Here is a 16236-nt window from a genome sequence, read left to right on the forward strand (position 1 = left end):
TATCTAGCATAGCTAAACCTATCCAAATGCATACGTGTGGCTTTCGGCCAACGTACTGAGAGACCCTTGTTACTCTCCAACCTTATGTACTGAGAGTTTGTTAACTCTCCCGGGTACTTCGTACCCCTGTGTGTTCCACACTATGTAACCCCGTTACACTCTCCCCCCACTAAGATGAGAACATTCCGTTCTCGAACTTTCCTCCAGCGAGGTCACGTCTTGTCAAGACGACGGAGGTCCCTAGACCTCACCTCTGCGATCTGCAGCTCCACGAGCTCACAAACGCGTTCGCATCCTTGATGCCTGGACCTCCACTCCGGCCCACGGCCCCACGTCTCCAGCGCGTCGCGCCGCCCCTGCCTCGTCGGTCCCTGACCCTCAACTGCGCTCCGCAACTACTCCAAGAGCATCTTCGTCTCTTTCTGTGGCAGAGTACCACCAAGAGTATCGCCGTCGACACGGTCAACGCTCCATGAGCCGTCAACAAGAGTAGAGCAAAGCTCAAAGCTCGTCAGAGCCGCGGGCGCCGCCCAGAGGGAACGATGTTCTGTTCTCGGAACATGAAGAGGGCGAAGTCGACTATGACGAGCCCATGGGTGGTGAGGATTACTTCAACCCAACCTCTCTGAGGTCGCACGCTGGTGCCGCGTCTTCTCCCGCTCTCTGTGAGGTCTAGCCGCTCGGCGGCGCGATCTCAAACAAGAAGAGACTTGCGGACACCGCATCCGTTCTCTGAACGCTCGAATCCGATTCGCGCACTGCGCGATGCGCCACCGCTATCGTCGCGGTATGACGAGGAAGATCGATACGATCACACCTTCATTACGAATGACCTGGACGAGGCCCAAGGCCGTCAGTTGTCCAATGAGCAGCGCTCGCAGTCGTTCCGACCTGTGGTCCGACCACTAGTTCTAACGTCACATCGTGACTACGGCTTCCAGCCGCGGAACCCTGCCGAAGCGGCCCGCCTCGCGGCGCAGCAGCCGCTGAACACGTACACGTGTGGGCCTGCGGCCTCAACTGCTGATGAGCAAGTGCAGCGGCACCGGTTCCGAGAGCGATATCTGACTTCACAAGTCACAACTCCTCAGGAGTATCAGGCGCGCCTGCAGATGCAGCTTGCCCGCCAACCGGTTCCCTCTATGCGAACCATTCCGGTTGTTCTCAACCCTGGGGAATCCCAGCGCGCTTATGAAGCACAATTCCGAAGCTGGGTGGAGAGAGCTCGACGGCTCCCCTCCTACAATGCTCTTCGAGCAAGTTTCTCTGAAACTGATATTCGTCTTGAGAGACGTTTGCGCTTAGACTTTGCTAAGTCGAAAGCACGTCGACAGACACTGGGACCCCGTCCCCATCACCTCGAGGCGTCACCACCTCTTGCTCATGCTGCGAGCACCGCTCATTCCTATGAGCCGGCTGCTCCAGCCACTGGTCGGAGCTTGAGCTCAGCCACCGACCTGTCATCCCCGCGTTCTAGCGGCGGGAAGCGCTCGGCGCCTGACGACGCGGTCGCCGTAGCGGCGGGGCAGTGAGTGTGCCTGATCAAAAGCGTCGACGACGTCAGGGCAGTCCTGCCGGAGGCCAACCTCAAACTCCCAAGAGTTTTGTGAGTGAGGATAACCCCTCCATTTCACAAGGTACTGAGTACGACCCTGGCGCATGCGCCTCGCCATCAGGCGTTCCACATGGAAGTGGAGCTCGCCGTGCTCATCGAGCAGAGCAGGAGGAGGCCGAGCCTCAGCTGGACTCTCGCGTCGCGAGTCGCAGCTACGTGTTCGCGCTGGAGCAGCGTGTGGGCTCTCTGAACCGGTATCTCCATGATACGACTGACTCTCTGAGTCGCCTTGCAGATGGCCTCGATGAGACGAACCACCGCGTGGACTGGTTTAAACAACCACAGTCGGTTCAGAACCGAGTCGCGGACCTTGAGCGTCAAGTCGCTCAGCTGCAAGGTCAGATCGACTTGCTGTTGCGTCTTGTGGCCCCGCCACCTGCTGTCGCTCAGCTCGCCGTGGTTCGGCCTCCCGCTGTTGCGCAGCCTGCCGTGGCCCAGCCACCGTTGGCGCCAACGCCTCCGCGCTCACCTGAGCAGGGTTCTGATACGGCTTGAGTAAGCCAACGTAGAAGACTGGATGCGTGCGCATCTTCTTCGGAAGGTTAAGCGTATACGCTAGGCCCTTCTTGGCCACGACCTTGAACGGTCCTATGAACCGAGGTCTTAACTTCGTCTTGAAGACTGCAGACACTGCATGAGTAGGTAGGTTTTTGGCATTTAATAAAACTAGGTCTCCGACCTCAAACCTTTCTTCATTGCGTCTGCCTTTGGCATCTGCATGTTCTTTTTGCATGTCTTGGCTTTCAGCCATAGCGTCGCGTACTTGACGCATTACGCTTAGTCTCAAAGAGACAAAGTCATCGACTTGCTTGCGAACCGCAACAGGGCTGACATCAGCTAGCCGCTCGGCTATCCCTCCCCCATCAAGCCCTGAGCCACGTGGCGGCGTCAATGGGACGCGAGGGTTAACCAAGCCGTTCACATAGAACGGAGTGTAGCCTGTCGAGGCGTGCACTGCAATATTTAATGCGAACTCAACGAGTGGGAGCATCTGGCTCCAGCGTTTTAGCGCCTCAGCGCATACGCTTCGGAGGATATCCTCCACAACGCGATTCACGCGTTCTGTTTGACCATCGGTCTGCGGATGGTCCGCTGTGGACATGTCCAAACGAGTGCCAAGCACTCTGAAGAGGGACGTCCAGAACTTCGCGGTGAAGCGCGGGTCTCGATCCGAGACAATTGCCTCAGGCAAGCCATGTTGGCGAAAGACTCGGTCTAAAAACAGCAAAGCTGTACCTTCACCATCTATGGTGTCCGGCACCGCCGCTAAATGAGCCATCTTGCTCAATCGGTCTACAAAGACCACAATACCCGTGTTTCCTGCCTTGTCCTTGGGAAGGCCAAACACAAAGTCCATACTCATGGACTGCCAACATCTCTTGGGGACAGGCAAACTCGCCAATGGCGCTGCCGTGCTCGGCGCGGACTTCGTCCGTTGACACGTCTCACACGTGCGTACATAGGTGCCGACCCACTTATACATTTTGGGCCACCAGTACATCGTGCTCACCGAGCCGTAGGTCTTCTCCCGACCTAAGTGCCCGCCCACGGGCGTATCATGAACCTCATAGAGGATTCGATACTTGAGATCCTCATCATGAGGAACGACTACACGAGGGTTATCCTCAGAGTCGGTGCTGTAGTACAGCAGGCCGCCATCGAGCGAGTATCGATGCAGCCTCGCGCGTAAGCGCCCAGACAATTCTTTGTCAGAGTCTAGAAACTCTTCGCTCCCAAGAGCCCGTAGCAGCGCTACGCACATGTCGTCTTGTGCATACGCTCCGCGTATTAAGTCAGGCACTGACGACGTCACTGTCGTGACATGGGCTAACTCGTAGTCCGGCCTGCGCGAGAGCGCATCGGCCACTACATTAAGCCGCCCCGGCTTGTACTTCACCTCGAAGTTATACTCGGCAAAGAAGGAAAGCCATCTTGCCATTCTCTGAGAGAGATGAGGGCGACTGTGTCGCAGTGCGTAGCGACGCATGATCAGTAAAGATCACAAAAGGCTTAGAGCCTAGCAGGTGTACCCTGAATTTGACTAGAGCATACTTCATTGCAAGTAGCTCTTTGTCATGAACTGGATAGTTCTTCTCTGCAGCTTTGAGCTGGCGAGACTCAAACGCGATCACGCGTTCACGCCCTTCGGCGTCTGCTTGTAGTAAAGCACAACCGATTGCAAAATCGGAGGCGTCACAGACGACGCTAAACGGACTATCCGGGTCCGGTAGCGCAAGGATCGGAGCCTGGAGAAGGCTCTCCTTCACAGCCTCAAAGGCTCCGTCGTGCTCGACGTTCCAGCACCATGGTGCGTCCTTCTTAAGGAGATCTGATAATGGCCGAGCCATCTCCGCGTAGTTCGCACTGTACTTGTGCAAGTAATTGGCTAAGCCTAGCCACTTGCGTAAGTCTTTTTGGTTCTTGGGAACCGGCCAGTCCACGATGGCCTTGACTTTGGCAGGATATGCCCGTAAGCGACGCTTCCCAATGAAGCACCCGAGAAAAATATCTCCTCCGTGCCAAAGACGCAACTTGTCCAAGTTGGCATACAACTTATTAGTGCGCATGCACTCGAGCACCGCTCGCAAGTGGCCAATGTGGCTCTCCACGTCTGATATTCCGTGCTCAGCACGACTTTGGACGAATATATCGTCAAAGTACGTCTGAGCGTACGCCCGGAGGGGCCTAAACAGCTGCGTCACAAGACGCTTGAACGTTGCTGGTGCGTTCACCAGCCCCTGGGGCATCACCAGCCACTCCCAGAGCATACCGCTCGGAGTACTCACCGCTGTCAGCGGAATGTCGCTCGCTCTCATGAGCAATTGGTAATAGCCATCGACCAAGTCGAGCGCGCTGTACAACGTACAGCCTACCATGTTGTTCTGCAGAACATCCTTGCGAGGAATCGGCGTTTGCGCCGAGATAGTGGCCGCATTTAGCTTGTTAAAAGCATGAGCAATGCGCCACTTGCCGTTCGGCTTTCTGACACAGAACGTGGGTGTCGAGTGCGGAGACTTACTCTCACGCACCATCCCTGCCTCGTGCTTTGCACGGAAGAATGCGTCAATGACGTCACACTGCTCTCTCGGCAAAGGCCATTGCCTTGTTACGCAGTATTTGGTTCCAGGAACCAGGTCAATCTCATGACGCACGCCTCGATCCGGAGGCAGGCCCGTCGGTGGGTCTTTCGAGACAACGTCTCCATACTCCTTCACCACCAGGTAGAAGAGATCCGAAGGATCTTTGAGGATCGCCGATCCACTTCTTGCGCTCAGCGCCTTCTTGGTTTCCTCTAGGACCGCGTCGTCCACGACGGATGAGGAGTTCAACTCCTCCTCAGGTCCCAGCAGGACCACCTCGGCTAGCTCGCCTGCCTTTAAGGCTTCGCCAAACTCGGCAATAGACATCTCGTTCCAGCTCTAGCAGAGCATCTGCAGCGGGCAGAGTGTCAAGGCTGATGTCGCCTTCTACCTCCCCCGTCACTCCGTTCACGAGTGTGTACAGCTGTTCACAGCAATCACGTGGAGCCTCACCGCTCATCACGTGGGACACATCGTCCGACGTCGAAGACGTCACAGACGCCCTGCGTCTTCTTCTCCTCTCCCTCCCGCGACCGAGCCCGGCCGGATGAGGGCGGTGTGGTGACATCTCCGTCACCACCACCGGGTGCAGCAGCACCATCACTCCTCGAAGAGGATACAGTGTCTCGCAAGACACTCGGCTGAAAGCCGAGAGGTCCTCGACCTTCACACAGTGAACTAGATGTCACTTCACCTGCATCTTCTGGGCCACGCCCATGATGCCTCGACTCGCAGTCGACCGCGACCCTCGGGTCACGCAGCGGTAGGTCATCGACCAGATTCATACCACTCAGTGGATTACGCGCCACTCCGCGCTCGTCCTCACCAGGATCCAGCAGTTGGTCATTGACCTGACCTGCACCGCTCCGCGGATAACGTGCCGCACCACGTACGCCCTCAGGGCAAACAGCAACCTCGTTGCTAACAATTTCGGACATACCAATGTCCAGCACTACGGCCGCCTCGGCCTCGTGCTCGCGCCAAAAGCGCTTCTGCTTCCTAGCAGAGGTGGGTTCATGACTCACCAAAGCTCCACTAGGAGCAGGGTGCGACGCACCCAGCGTTTTCGACTTCCAGTCGATCCATAGCTCATGGCGTTCCAGCCATGCCATGCCAAGGATGAGGTCATACCTCGCATCCAGGTCTAAGACCAAACAGCGTTCCACGCTATCGAAGCTCTCAAACTTCACTCCAAGGTCGACAGAGACCTTCGACACAGTTACCAGTGTCCCCGTCGCGAGACGGACAGAGATCGTATCTCTCGTTGGCACTTTTAGTGCCTCAGCATACAGCTGACTCCCTTCCAGGGTGGAGCGACGGGCGTAGTTGCCCGAGGCTCCCGAGTCAATTAAGACTCTCCATGGCTTTGCAAAGCCCTTCACGTTCGCTTGAACGACCAGCAAGCCCGGCTTGCACACACTCTTCTCGTAAGAGAGCTCAGCTCTCTTTGGGGCTGAGCCCCGTTGTCCTCTACCTCTTCGAGGCACAACAGAACTCAGTTCTTCCCCAGTAGGCCGCCCCGCGCCTACTGGGAGCTGCCGTTTCCCGGCGATGACCCGGAGGGTTGGCTCGCCGGAGCCTCGCGCTTCTTGCGCAGAGGGCAATAGGCCCTCAAGTGCTTAGTGCTATTGCACACAAAGCATCTGCGGATGCCGGCGCGCTGCTCCGCAGCAAGAAGCTCCGCTTCTTCATCTTCAGCATAGCTGAGGTCCATCGGCTCTGGACCGCTCGAAGAGCTTGCGCTACCAGCGCTCCAACCAGGTCGCGCCGACCTGAAGTTGTGCTCGGCATTCAATGCCACATCCACCGCCTCTTCAAAAGAGTTAGGGTGTACACGGAACACTTCCGTTCGAGCTGCGCTCACACAAAGTCCCTCCATGAACACGGTCACGCTGACCAGTTCCGGAAGAGGGTCCGCCGCCATTCCGGCGATAAGAGTTCTCAACTCTTGGACATAGTCCAATAAATCCTTCTTACCCTGGCGGGTAGCAAGGAACTTTGACCGGACACGGTACGCCCACAGACAGGCTGATACTACCAGCGTTCAAATCCATCTTCGAGTTCTCGTCTGCTGTCGTTCCCACAGCCAGATTAGGCGGCGCGAACACGCGCGAAAGCTGTTGCTTCAGCTGATCCTAAGTGGGAAATGCAGCGTCAACAGACGTGCCGCACGTTAGTGCCCATTCGCGAGCGCGACCTCCAAGCCTGGAGATAGCCAGCGCCACGCGCTGATGCTCAGACTGGAGCAGGGCCGATCCCATGGCCATCTCGACCTCACGGGTCCAGAGAAGGAGATTCTCTCCATCCTTCCCCTCGAAGGTTTTTACGCTCACCATGAGCGGTTTCAGTCTCATAGACTCTTCACGCGTCATCGACGCCGCCGCCGTTGCGGCGCTCATCTTCTCTTGGACATGCTCCAAGAGCGCGTTCTCGTAGCGGGAGAACGATTCCAGCCTGGCAGTGACCGCCTCTGGACCTTGCGATGCAAGATGAGCCACGCCCTCCGGGCCAAGCAAGGACATAAGCTTAGTAAGCGCGTCCTGCTGCGCCGGGGGCAAATTCGCGAACACGGGGTGTTCCATCCTCGCAGAGGATATAGTCAACCGACTCAGGAGCGGGATTGACTACAAGTGCTACCAAGTGCAGCGGGGCTGCCGTAGCTTTAGCGTCAGAGGAAGACGTTCGACTCAAAGAGTCACTGATACTAAGTTCCTTATCCAAAGGACACTTACAGCCCAAGACCAGGGCTCAAAGTTAACACCTTAACTTTTATGCTTCAAAACCAGAAGTGATTTATTTACTATTATTGCGGCCAAGCCGCCTAGGAGTAAATGTATCTCTTTAACTATCTAGCATAGTTAAACCTAATCAAATGCATAACGTGTGGCTTTCAGCCAACGTACTGAGAGACCTTGTTAACTCTCCAACTTATGTACTGAGAGTTTGTTAACTCGCCGGGTACTTCGTACCCCTGTGTGTTCCACACCATGTAACCCCGTTACAGAGCGATCGCGGAGTCGGACGGCGTGGCGCATTCGACGGTACCCGTCGTATGGTGCTACCGATGGCGCTACGGGCAAATGCACTGATGTAGAACCACGCCTCAGGGTACGCGGGTCATCTTAGACGCCACAGAGGTGCACCAGCCCGACGGCAAGCTGTTTGTGGTCGGACGTGAAGGCACACGTCAGGCGGTGAGGCCAGTCGTATAGAGACTGTAGATCAAGCAAAGCGAAGGCGCGGTTAGTAATACCCCCGGTACGGAGCCAGGAGACTGGCAGTCCAGGCGATGGATGGGCACTCGACGTGGCCGACCCGTTGCCGATCGCGAGGGCAACAGATACGTGGTGTCGGTCCTGGAATATGCAACGAGCTACGCGGTGGTGGCGGCGCCCAGCCACACGGTCGTGGATGTGGTGTAGCAGGATTAGCAAAATCTGCGAGATTGCTGGATCCAGCTTACCAACAGCGTTCAGACACCGACTAACGGAGGGGACCCCCCCCCCCGATGATCCGTGATCTGCTGAGCTCCTCACATTAGTTTCCCGTCGGTAGGGTGGGATCTTGCTCTCTCTGTAACTCCCGAAGAGCTCAAGAGGTGAAGCTTGAGTGTCTTGGCGAGACGTGGGGATGGGAAGGAGTAGTAGTAGTAAGATCGTCACTCTGCGTCCGTAGTTGTTTTCTGGTTCCCAAGCGAATATTCGAGCTTAGTGGATCCAGGGGCTAGATCTGGAATTCGGCCGGAGAGTTTGCTTTGCGGGTGTGCTCCCTTGCCTTTGTTTCCCTTTGTATCGTACTTGCCGCCTCCTCTAGCGGGATCTTGAGAGTTGAGAGACTCTTAGGTATACCCGGCCAAGTAGTAAATCCGGTTAACTTTTCTGATCTGCACGTGTAAAGGAAAGCTTACGAGGTGGTAGGATCTGGCCAATATTTTATCCAGTTATCACTACCAACACTAGATGCGCAATTCCCAACCTTCACCGAGCTCGAACGACCAATGTTATTCCGATTCTTGAGGACAGGAAGGCACTTGCGTGATACTCTGCAAATTGGGTTCTGATTCGTAATTAAGCCTATACCTCCTGAACTCTACCTTCTATGCATTTTACCTGCTAAATCCTCTACCAGGCTCGGCGGCATGCCCTTTTTCTCCTCGGTCCATCACCCCAGCTGTATCAGCATCACATCCACTGAATCCATGACGTGATTATAATGCGGTCGCCATATTATAAGTACACAGTCCCTGATCCAAGCCACTTTGATCCACCTTACTGCAAGTGTACACGCATCATGGATCTAAGCCCTCCAATCCTCCAACATCACCTTACGAATGCCTGCGGTCTCCATAACTCCACAAAAGCTCGAAATCCATTGTATCCACCATCCCCATATCCTGGATCCAGGTCACTCGGTGTGGGATCCTCAATCCCTTGGATCCGGACTTGGAAAAGTGGGATCTGAGACATACTGCGATGAGTCTTGCCTTCTCTTTTGTTGCTGATACCAGATCCACCTCCAGATGACATCCACAGTCTTTTCTCCGTAGGATCCCCACTCGATCCACCCGCACATGGTATGTCTCATGTCCCTCGTTATAAGTACAGGTGCGAGTGAATCCGAGCTTTTCTTTGGTCGATATCAGCTGTACCACCACCAACCATGTTCTTCTTTCGGTCTTCATACCCTGAGCCACCTATTTTCCCCAGATCCATCGTCGACCCATATGGGATACTATTTACCCCGGCCCAATCCACGTCGAGCGTTATGGATCCATGCTGGGCAATCCAGATCGTCCTTAACCACCGGGTGTTGTCACTAATCTGTGATAATGACTCCTTGTCAGATCCCGTCGATCATTTCTGAGAAAGTACTTCACCACATGGACGTGGCTGGGCTCTTCGTCGAGAAGTTGATGCTGCGGTACGGGGCCATGCGGGAGATTGCAATGGAGTGCCGGACCGGTCGAGGATGGCATGTCCGGAGTTGTGGCACACGTGACAACGGCTGCACGGAAGTCATGGGAAGTGTGGTCGCGCAAGGGTCCGGGGAGGCCGGCGGAGAGCCACAGGCGGTTGGCACACCCGAAGGGGATAGCGTGATTGGAACGCTTCCACTCACAACGCCGGACGTTTCATCAACCAAGGTATCGCGTGTAACGATGGTCAAACGATCAAGCTGAGTGTCATAGCCGAAAACGCTGCTGGAGCGACATGGCCGACAGCGGTGAGCCGAAGAGGATGGAGCCCGAGACCGACACCATAAACGACGGCGACGAGAAGCCGGTCGACGAGTCGAACGCCACGAAATGCCGCGCTCAGGAGCAACAGCGATGGATAACATGAGGATGATGGGCTACATAGAGGTGCGGATGCCGGAGGCGGTGAAGTGATGTGAGGTCAAGGCGACGTAGCAGATCCATATGCAGAAGCAAGCCTAGATGAAGCCGAAGCCGAGGCTAAGGCCTCGGCGACTGGGACTGTAGTCGAGATGATGCAAGGAAGAGGGCGGCCGCGAAGACTAGAACCGATGCCAACCCTCCTTCAGGTTGATACAGCCGACTACATCCGGCGGCGGGCACGAAAGCACAGGCGGAATCGAGCAGGTTGGTACGAGATCAAGCACAATGTTCTATATTTGACATATTCGAGGAGGCCGACCAGCCAGTGGTGACTACCACACGGGGTACTTCGTTAAACGATGCAGGAAATATCGAGGGCTAACTTATCACCGGGGACGTTGTGTAGACGGCTGCCTTGTCGCAGGGCTGACGGACACGCGCAAGAAGATCGGGAGCCGGTGGTCAGCGACCTGACGGTCGACTGAAGTGGGCACGCGGTCGAGGGCGGTGACAAGTCGTGAGCCTCGGTGACGACGGTGAGCCAGCAAGCTACAGCCACAGTCAGGATGTACGATAAGATCACAGGGGGTGTGACATGGCAAGTATTACAGGAGGTGAGTATCGAGGGCGGGGGGGGGCGACGTGCCGCAAGCGGACGACGATGGCTGTGATGAGTGTGAAGTAAGGGAGAGGTCCAATGCAATCAAAGGTTGATAAGAGGGCAACGAGCTGCGCTCCGGCATGATCGACCCCCGGTTGCGGCTTGTTACGGAAGGGTGACGAGTCAAGAGTAATATAACAAGGTTGCGCAAAGTGACGTGGGTACCGAGTCAGTAAACATAGAAGGTAGGCTGAGTTCTGGAGTTTAATAGTGGGTAGATAAGCAGCAATGTGGGCAACCTATGAGGCGGAGTGCATCCGATAGGGTGACGGCCGTGGAGAGAGACCACAGGGGATACGGGACACCGCTTCGTGCACGTCCCCTGATTGTAGCACGAAGGGCTTCGTGCGAAGTACGTGGGCCTTAGCCGTAGCGAAATTCTTCCTCGCCTTTATGTGCATGTCCGCCCGGGAGCAGCCTGCATTTAACAGAGCTCGGGTATAGATACAGCTCCTCTCAGCCCTCCCTATCCCCGAGCACTGGAGGAAAGGCCCGTGTTCATGCTCTAGCTGAAGAGGCAATAGGCCTGGCGAGCCATGTGTGACCGGCGGTGGAGGCTCCGAGAGAACGTGAGAAGCCGGTGGGAGCTCCCGCATTATACTTGAGTTGTAGTGGGCACGCCGTTAAAACCGCTGCCTAGGCGTCATTTGGCGGTCATCCTACTAAGTGAGCAATAACATGTGAGCCACAGGGGTCCGAACTACAGAGTGATTATGAGTCACCGCTAAATTGGGGACTTTTTTATATTTGGCAGGTAGAATCCTAACATTTCCCCCTATATAACATGCTTCTGCCATTAGCAATAATTGTGGAAGGTAGATATTTATCAGTGAACACCCTGGTCAAATAAAAAAAATACGAGCTCTAGCCTGATCGGCCAATCAACGCCTTTAATGATCGTAATACACGCGAGCTCGCAGCTAAATACACACGATGGTGGTCTTTGACAGAGATACAACGATCGGTGTAAAAAGGGGTAAGGAGGGGGATTTATATGTTAAGTTAGGCTAAATAGAATATTATCCCCGTTGGGTTTCGCGTGGTGATTAGAAGAATAGTCGTTATCACGGCTCGAAAACTACAATTAGCGATGGGATGCTTTTTGCTTCTTCAAAATAAATGCTTTCTTAAAAAATGGATTCTCGTTCCGCTGTTTTCCTCCCCGTGGGTACGAATGGGTACCCGAAACTAGGAGCGGTGGCGGAGAATTCAATCAGTAGGCCGAACCTTAGCATTTGCGGCACAACGATCATTAAATATGAGAGTCAAATTCAGGTGATTTGGACTGGCTTTGAGCGTCAAGTTGTGCGAACTTTACGGAAAAGTAGGTAAGAAGTGCTTCAAAACCAATCTATTATGCAAATATGCCAGCTCCAGTAAAACTATTTTCTAAATGTTAAAAAGATGACAACATCATCGTTGACGCAATTTTTTGTGATTAAAATGTTTACGGTACAGCGTCCATCATCACGCACTCGGCTGTTTACGGTGGAGCGTCTGTCATCACATTACGCGGGCCTTTATGAAGGTTGTTTAAGATAGTCATACAGTTGTGCACCTCCAATTCGGCAGGGCGGACCATATCAACAGTGCCAGGGCATAAGTGCACAACGTGAAGCAAAAAACAAACGCAAATCCAGTGCACTGATATTGGTTTTGTTAATTCAGTACAAAATTTACGTTTAGTTTTGAGACGATGCCTGTGTGGCACCTGCAGATATGTTGTTCCAGCCTTCAGACAACCACTTCATGGCGGAGTAAACGTCGACCGGCGTGTAAGAAACACCCTTGTAGAACAGGTCCAGCTCCGCGGCTTGCTTCTTGTTCTGATACTCACTCTTCAGGCACTAAATGATGCCCTGGTCCATGGGCTGCAGTACGGCAGTTGTATTAGGCGGGAGCTTGCGAAAACCACAGCCCTGTGCGCTGCTGGAAGCGGTACAGCCACCCTCGACTAGGTGCATTGCCTCCGGGTAGCTGTACTCCTTCACGCTGAGCAATCATTAGTACCGTAGAGCCCTGAATAGTTGCGTTTCCGTGCCAAGTCTTGAACTCTGCATAATCTTGGCGTCAGACGCGCGAATCGCGGGCGCGCAACAGCACTTCCGGTCGCGATTGGCATCCGGCAAGGCGGCAACGTCCGCCGACCGCTTAAGAATACTCTGGACGGTAGTGCGCTTTACTGCTTGGGGGGTCTTAAAGCGTTCCGTTGCCCAACGAGCAAGTTCGGAGTGAGAGCATGCAGGATCTGACTTAGTTAGGGACATGTAGGAGGAAGGGCGATGTCCCATTGTCTTTGGCGGTAAAAATCAAAGTGTGTTTGTATGAAGACGTCCCATCCAAAATTTAAAATCAGATCGATGCGGCGTGTCATCCCTCCGCGAGGAGGGGAAATTGTTGAGGTTAATTACTAGGGTGGTGATGGGCAAAGGTAATTGCGCATCCGATTCGCGTAATCATAAAATCTGGCAGGGTATCGACTGATACCGGTGCCGAATTGGAGGTGCACGACTGTACATCGATATTGCATTATAAAATAATCAAACATCGATATTGCATCATTCTTTATGAGAGGGACGAACCGAACCCTCCGATTTGCTCATGAGCCCGCAATTATTAATAATATCTTTGTTAGAAACAACGGAAGCTCTCTACAGTTCATTTACAGCAGCATCGAACTAAAGTGTGTCCTTATACCTTTATATGTACAACTTACAATATTTTTCAGATGTCTCCTCGTTGGTGGCAATGGTGATCGCATCATTACTCGATTCTCCGCAAACGACGCACTCGGTCCCTTCCAACGATGAAATTTCCTGTTCTGCTCACACTCCTGGCCGCCGCCATCGCCACGGTTCAGGCTCAGTCCTCACGTGTGATCAACGACCCTTCAACTCGCGAATTGAATGAGCTGGACTGCCCGCAGATCTGTCTCGACTACTACACCCCTGTTGCCGACGAGGAGGGCAATTTTTACTCAAACGAATGTTACATGAAGCGTGCCAAGTGTGAAAAGAACAGCGCAAGAACAAACTCGTCCTCAATCAACGATGAACCCCCTTCCAGCAAAAAGTGCCCAGATTCCTGCCCCGACATTGCGCTGCCCGTCTGCGTCTCTGACGGTATCAAGTACAGCAACCCTTGTGAGCTCAAAATCGCGGCCTGTAAGCACCCCGAGCGTAAAATCGTCGAGTTTTCTTACTCCTCGACCTGTTCCGTTTCGAAAGTGGCACCCCAAGGGGAATAAATTGACATGAAGGTGTCGACGGCTGGCTAATAGCTGAGCTTGAATACACATGCCTGAGGTCGTTTGAGCTGCTTGTTCTGCACCTGTGTTGTCTATGACATGACGATTTTGCCATTTCGCCCAGGTGTTCGTGTCAGTGGCGATTTTATCAACGACGATATTAATTTCTATCAAAGTGATATACCAGTATTATTATTTATCATGATAAATATGTTTGATTTTCTCTTAAACAAGTTTTGCACTGACAAAAAAAGGCATTGCTGCCCTTTCGGCGGCAGTTCATACGCCGTCAGGGCTCCCCGATTATGACATTGTTATTTATCGGGAACCCTCCCTTAGCATATATAAAGGTATTGGTAAGCTAGTGCCAATACATACATTATGGCATGTACAGTGATCAAACAATACATAAGAGCATAATGTAGAGCGACTCAACGTCATTTTAAAAATGCACAATCTGTCGAAATCACACCGTTTTCGCGCAGTAATAACACTTTTTTGCCTACTTTGTCCGAAATGAAGAGTGAGCACTCCAGCGACTTGTGATGCTTAGCGTTTTGCAAATCAATTTTCAATGAAAATGCCGTGGCTTGCCGTGAATAGCATAATGATGAAGAAATCTTTTCATAAGTTATGGTAGACTGGGTTTCTTACAAATGGATTATTTATTGCATTCATGATTTTGACGAAATAAATATATTTATGATTTCATACGAAATTATTGACAAGACCATGCCACCAAATCTGAAATGATCAGCCATTTTCGACTGATCATCACTCTTATTCCGATCGATCCTTCAACTTCGACGTCACCTCCCTTGCATGCGACTAGCCAGCGTTCCGGGGCTTATGGTGATGCATAGGCTATGCATCACCTAGCATCGCTCTAAGCTTACAGTACGTACAAGACGTAGCTTGTGCTTTGGCACACGACGGTGTACAACAGAGGTCGGAAATAATAATTGCGATTCAATAAGTTATTGGGTTTTACAATATAAATATGTATTATTGGTAGTTGAGCATATCAATACAATATGGTATTGGACCAATTATTGACAATAAATATGGCAAAAGGCTCCCTGGTAGGAACCGTTTAATTGTTTCGATATGACATCACCAATCAGATCTTGTACATCATTTTCGTTGTTCATCACACTATCTCCACACCAACCTGAAACCGGTGGCTACGAGAGTGTCTTGGTAAGCTACGATACGCGAGCCACCACTCAAACTTCACTACATTTTTGAGCTACGATGGTCCTAAACAAGCAAATCGCCGCCTACTTCTTCACAATACTACCGTCTTACCCCGCATATAAGGCATATGTGTTCTAAATAAAATACGGGATTCGCTCGACATCTAGCTTAAACGTCGATTTGATTACCTACCTAATTAGAACACATGTGGCTGAAACCTACTTAAAACACAAGGCTGTACCAAACAGTAAATATTCTTGAGAGCTTCCAACCAACCACCCTTTTGAACAAACTTGTCGGTGCTGCTGTTACTTGGCTTTAATTCTCCTATTTTATAATTTACACAGCCATGAGTGCCGAGCGACGTAGCAATAGTATCCATGAGAAACTCGCTGTTCTAGCAGACTATCGGAAAGGCGTAAAACCTCCGTATACAACGCAGCCACAACAGAAAGAAAAGACCCGCTACCAATCACAACATCATGTGACGCGGGTTTAAACCCACGCCGATCGCGTAGGAGGGTCAAGCCTAAACGGCCAAGCCAGATTCCAGGACCCACAAACTTGCTTCTTCAAAGTCAAACAATTTGTTCGTTGTACAACACATAGGCTTTCTAAACGAATATAACACACAAGCAGTGTTGTATTCATTTACAGCACATATGCCTTATATGCGGGGTAAGACGGTAGGTCAAGGGCTGTTTCGCTGCAATATTTGCGGCAACGAGCGGAAACAAACTGGAGGGACAGGGTACTCTAATCTCAACTAATAGCACAAATTATTAGCTGCTACATCATTCCGATGAATTACTTAGAAACAAATATTCTAACAAGATGCTCAGTCAAGAAAACTATTCTTGACTCGCTATCTTGTCGAGAATAATCACCACATATCATTAAGTGTTGTGTCGTCCTCTAGATAAGAATTGTAGGTTCAGCCGCTGCCTGGTATAGTGCACTCGTGAAGCAGCAGCTACATTTCCCGACTTCCCGACTACGTAAAAGCAAACGAAACAAGCAGCTCCTCGCACTTGCTAACGTCAAACGACAGTAGAAGATGAAACATGGAGGCTCTCCAGAATAACACGGACTCAGAAG

At 52.5% G+C, this 16236-nt stretch overlaps 2 protein-coding genes across 2 annotated transcripts; both read left to right on the top strand.

Annotated features, from left to right (window-relative positions):
* Window positions 1–9523: 9523 nt before the first annotated feature.
* Window positions 9524–10463, top strand: PITG_18029 (uncharacterized protein; the record flags this gene model as incomplete). The annotated part of the gene is made up of 2 exons (XM_002997913.1): window positions 9524–9838; window positions 10440–10463. The coding sequence occupies 2 exons, from the start codon at window positions 9524–9526 to the stop codon at window positions 10461–10463; spliced, it is 339 nt and encodes a 112-aa protein (XP_002997959.1).
* A 3037-nt stretch (window positions 10464–13500) lies between these two features.
* Window positions 13501–13941, top strand: PITG_23119 (Epi1-like protease inhibitor; the record flags this gene model as incomplete). Its single annotated transcript, XM_002997914.1, has 1 exon — window positions 13501–13941. The coding sequence occupies one exon, from the start codon at window positions 13501–13503 to the stop codon at window positions 13939–13941; it is 441 nt and encodes a 146-aa protein (XP_002997960.1).
* Window positions 13942–16236: the final 2295 nt, after the last annotated feature.

The sequence above is a fragment of the Phytophthora infestans genome, genomic scaffold (assembly GCF_000142945.1).
Source record: "Phytophthora infestans T30-4 supercont1.65 genomic scaffold, whole genome shotgun sequence".
Lineage (NCBI taxonomy): Eukaryota > Oomycota > Peronosporomycetes > Peronosporales > Peronosporaceae > Phytophthora > Phytophthora infestans.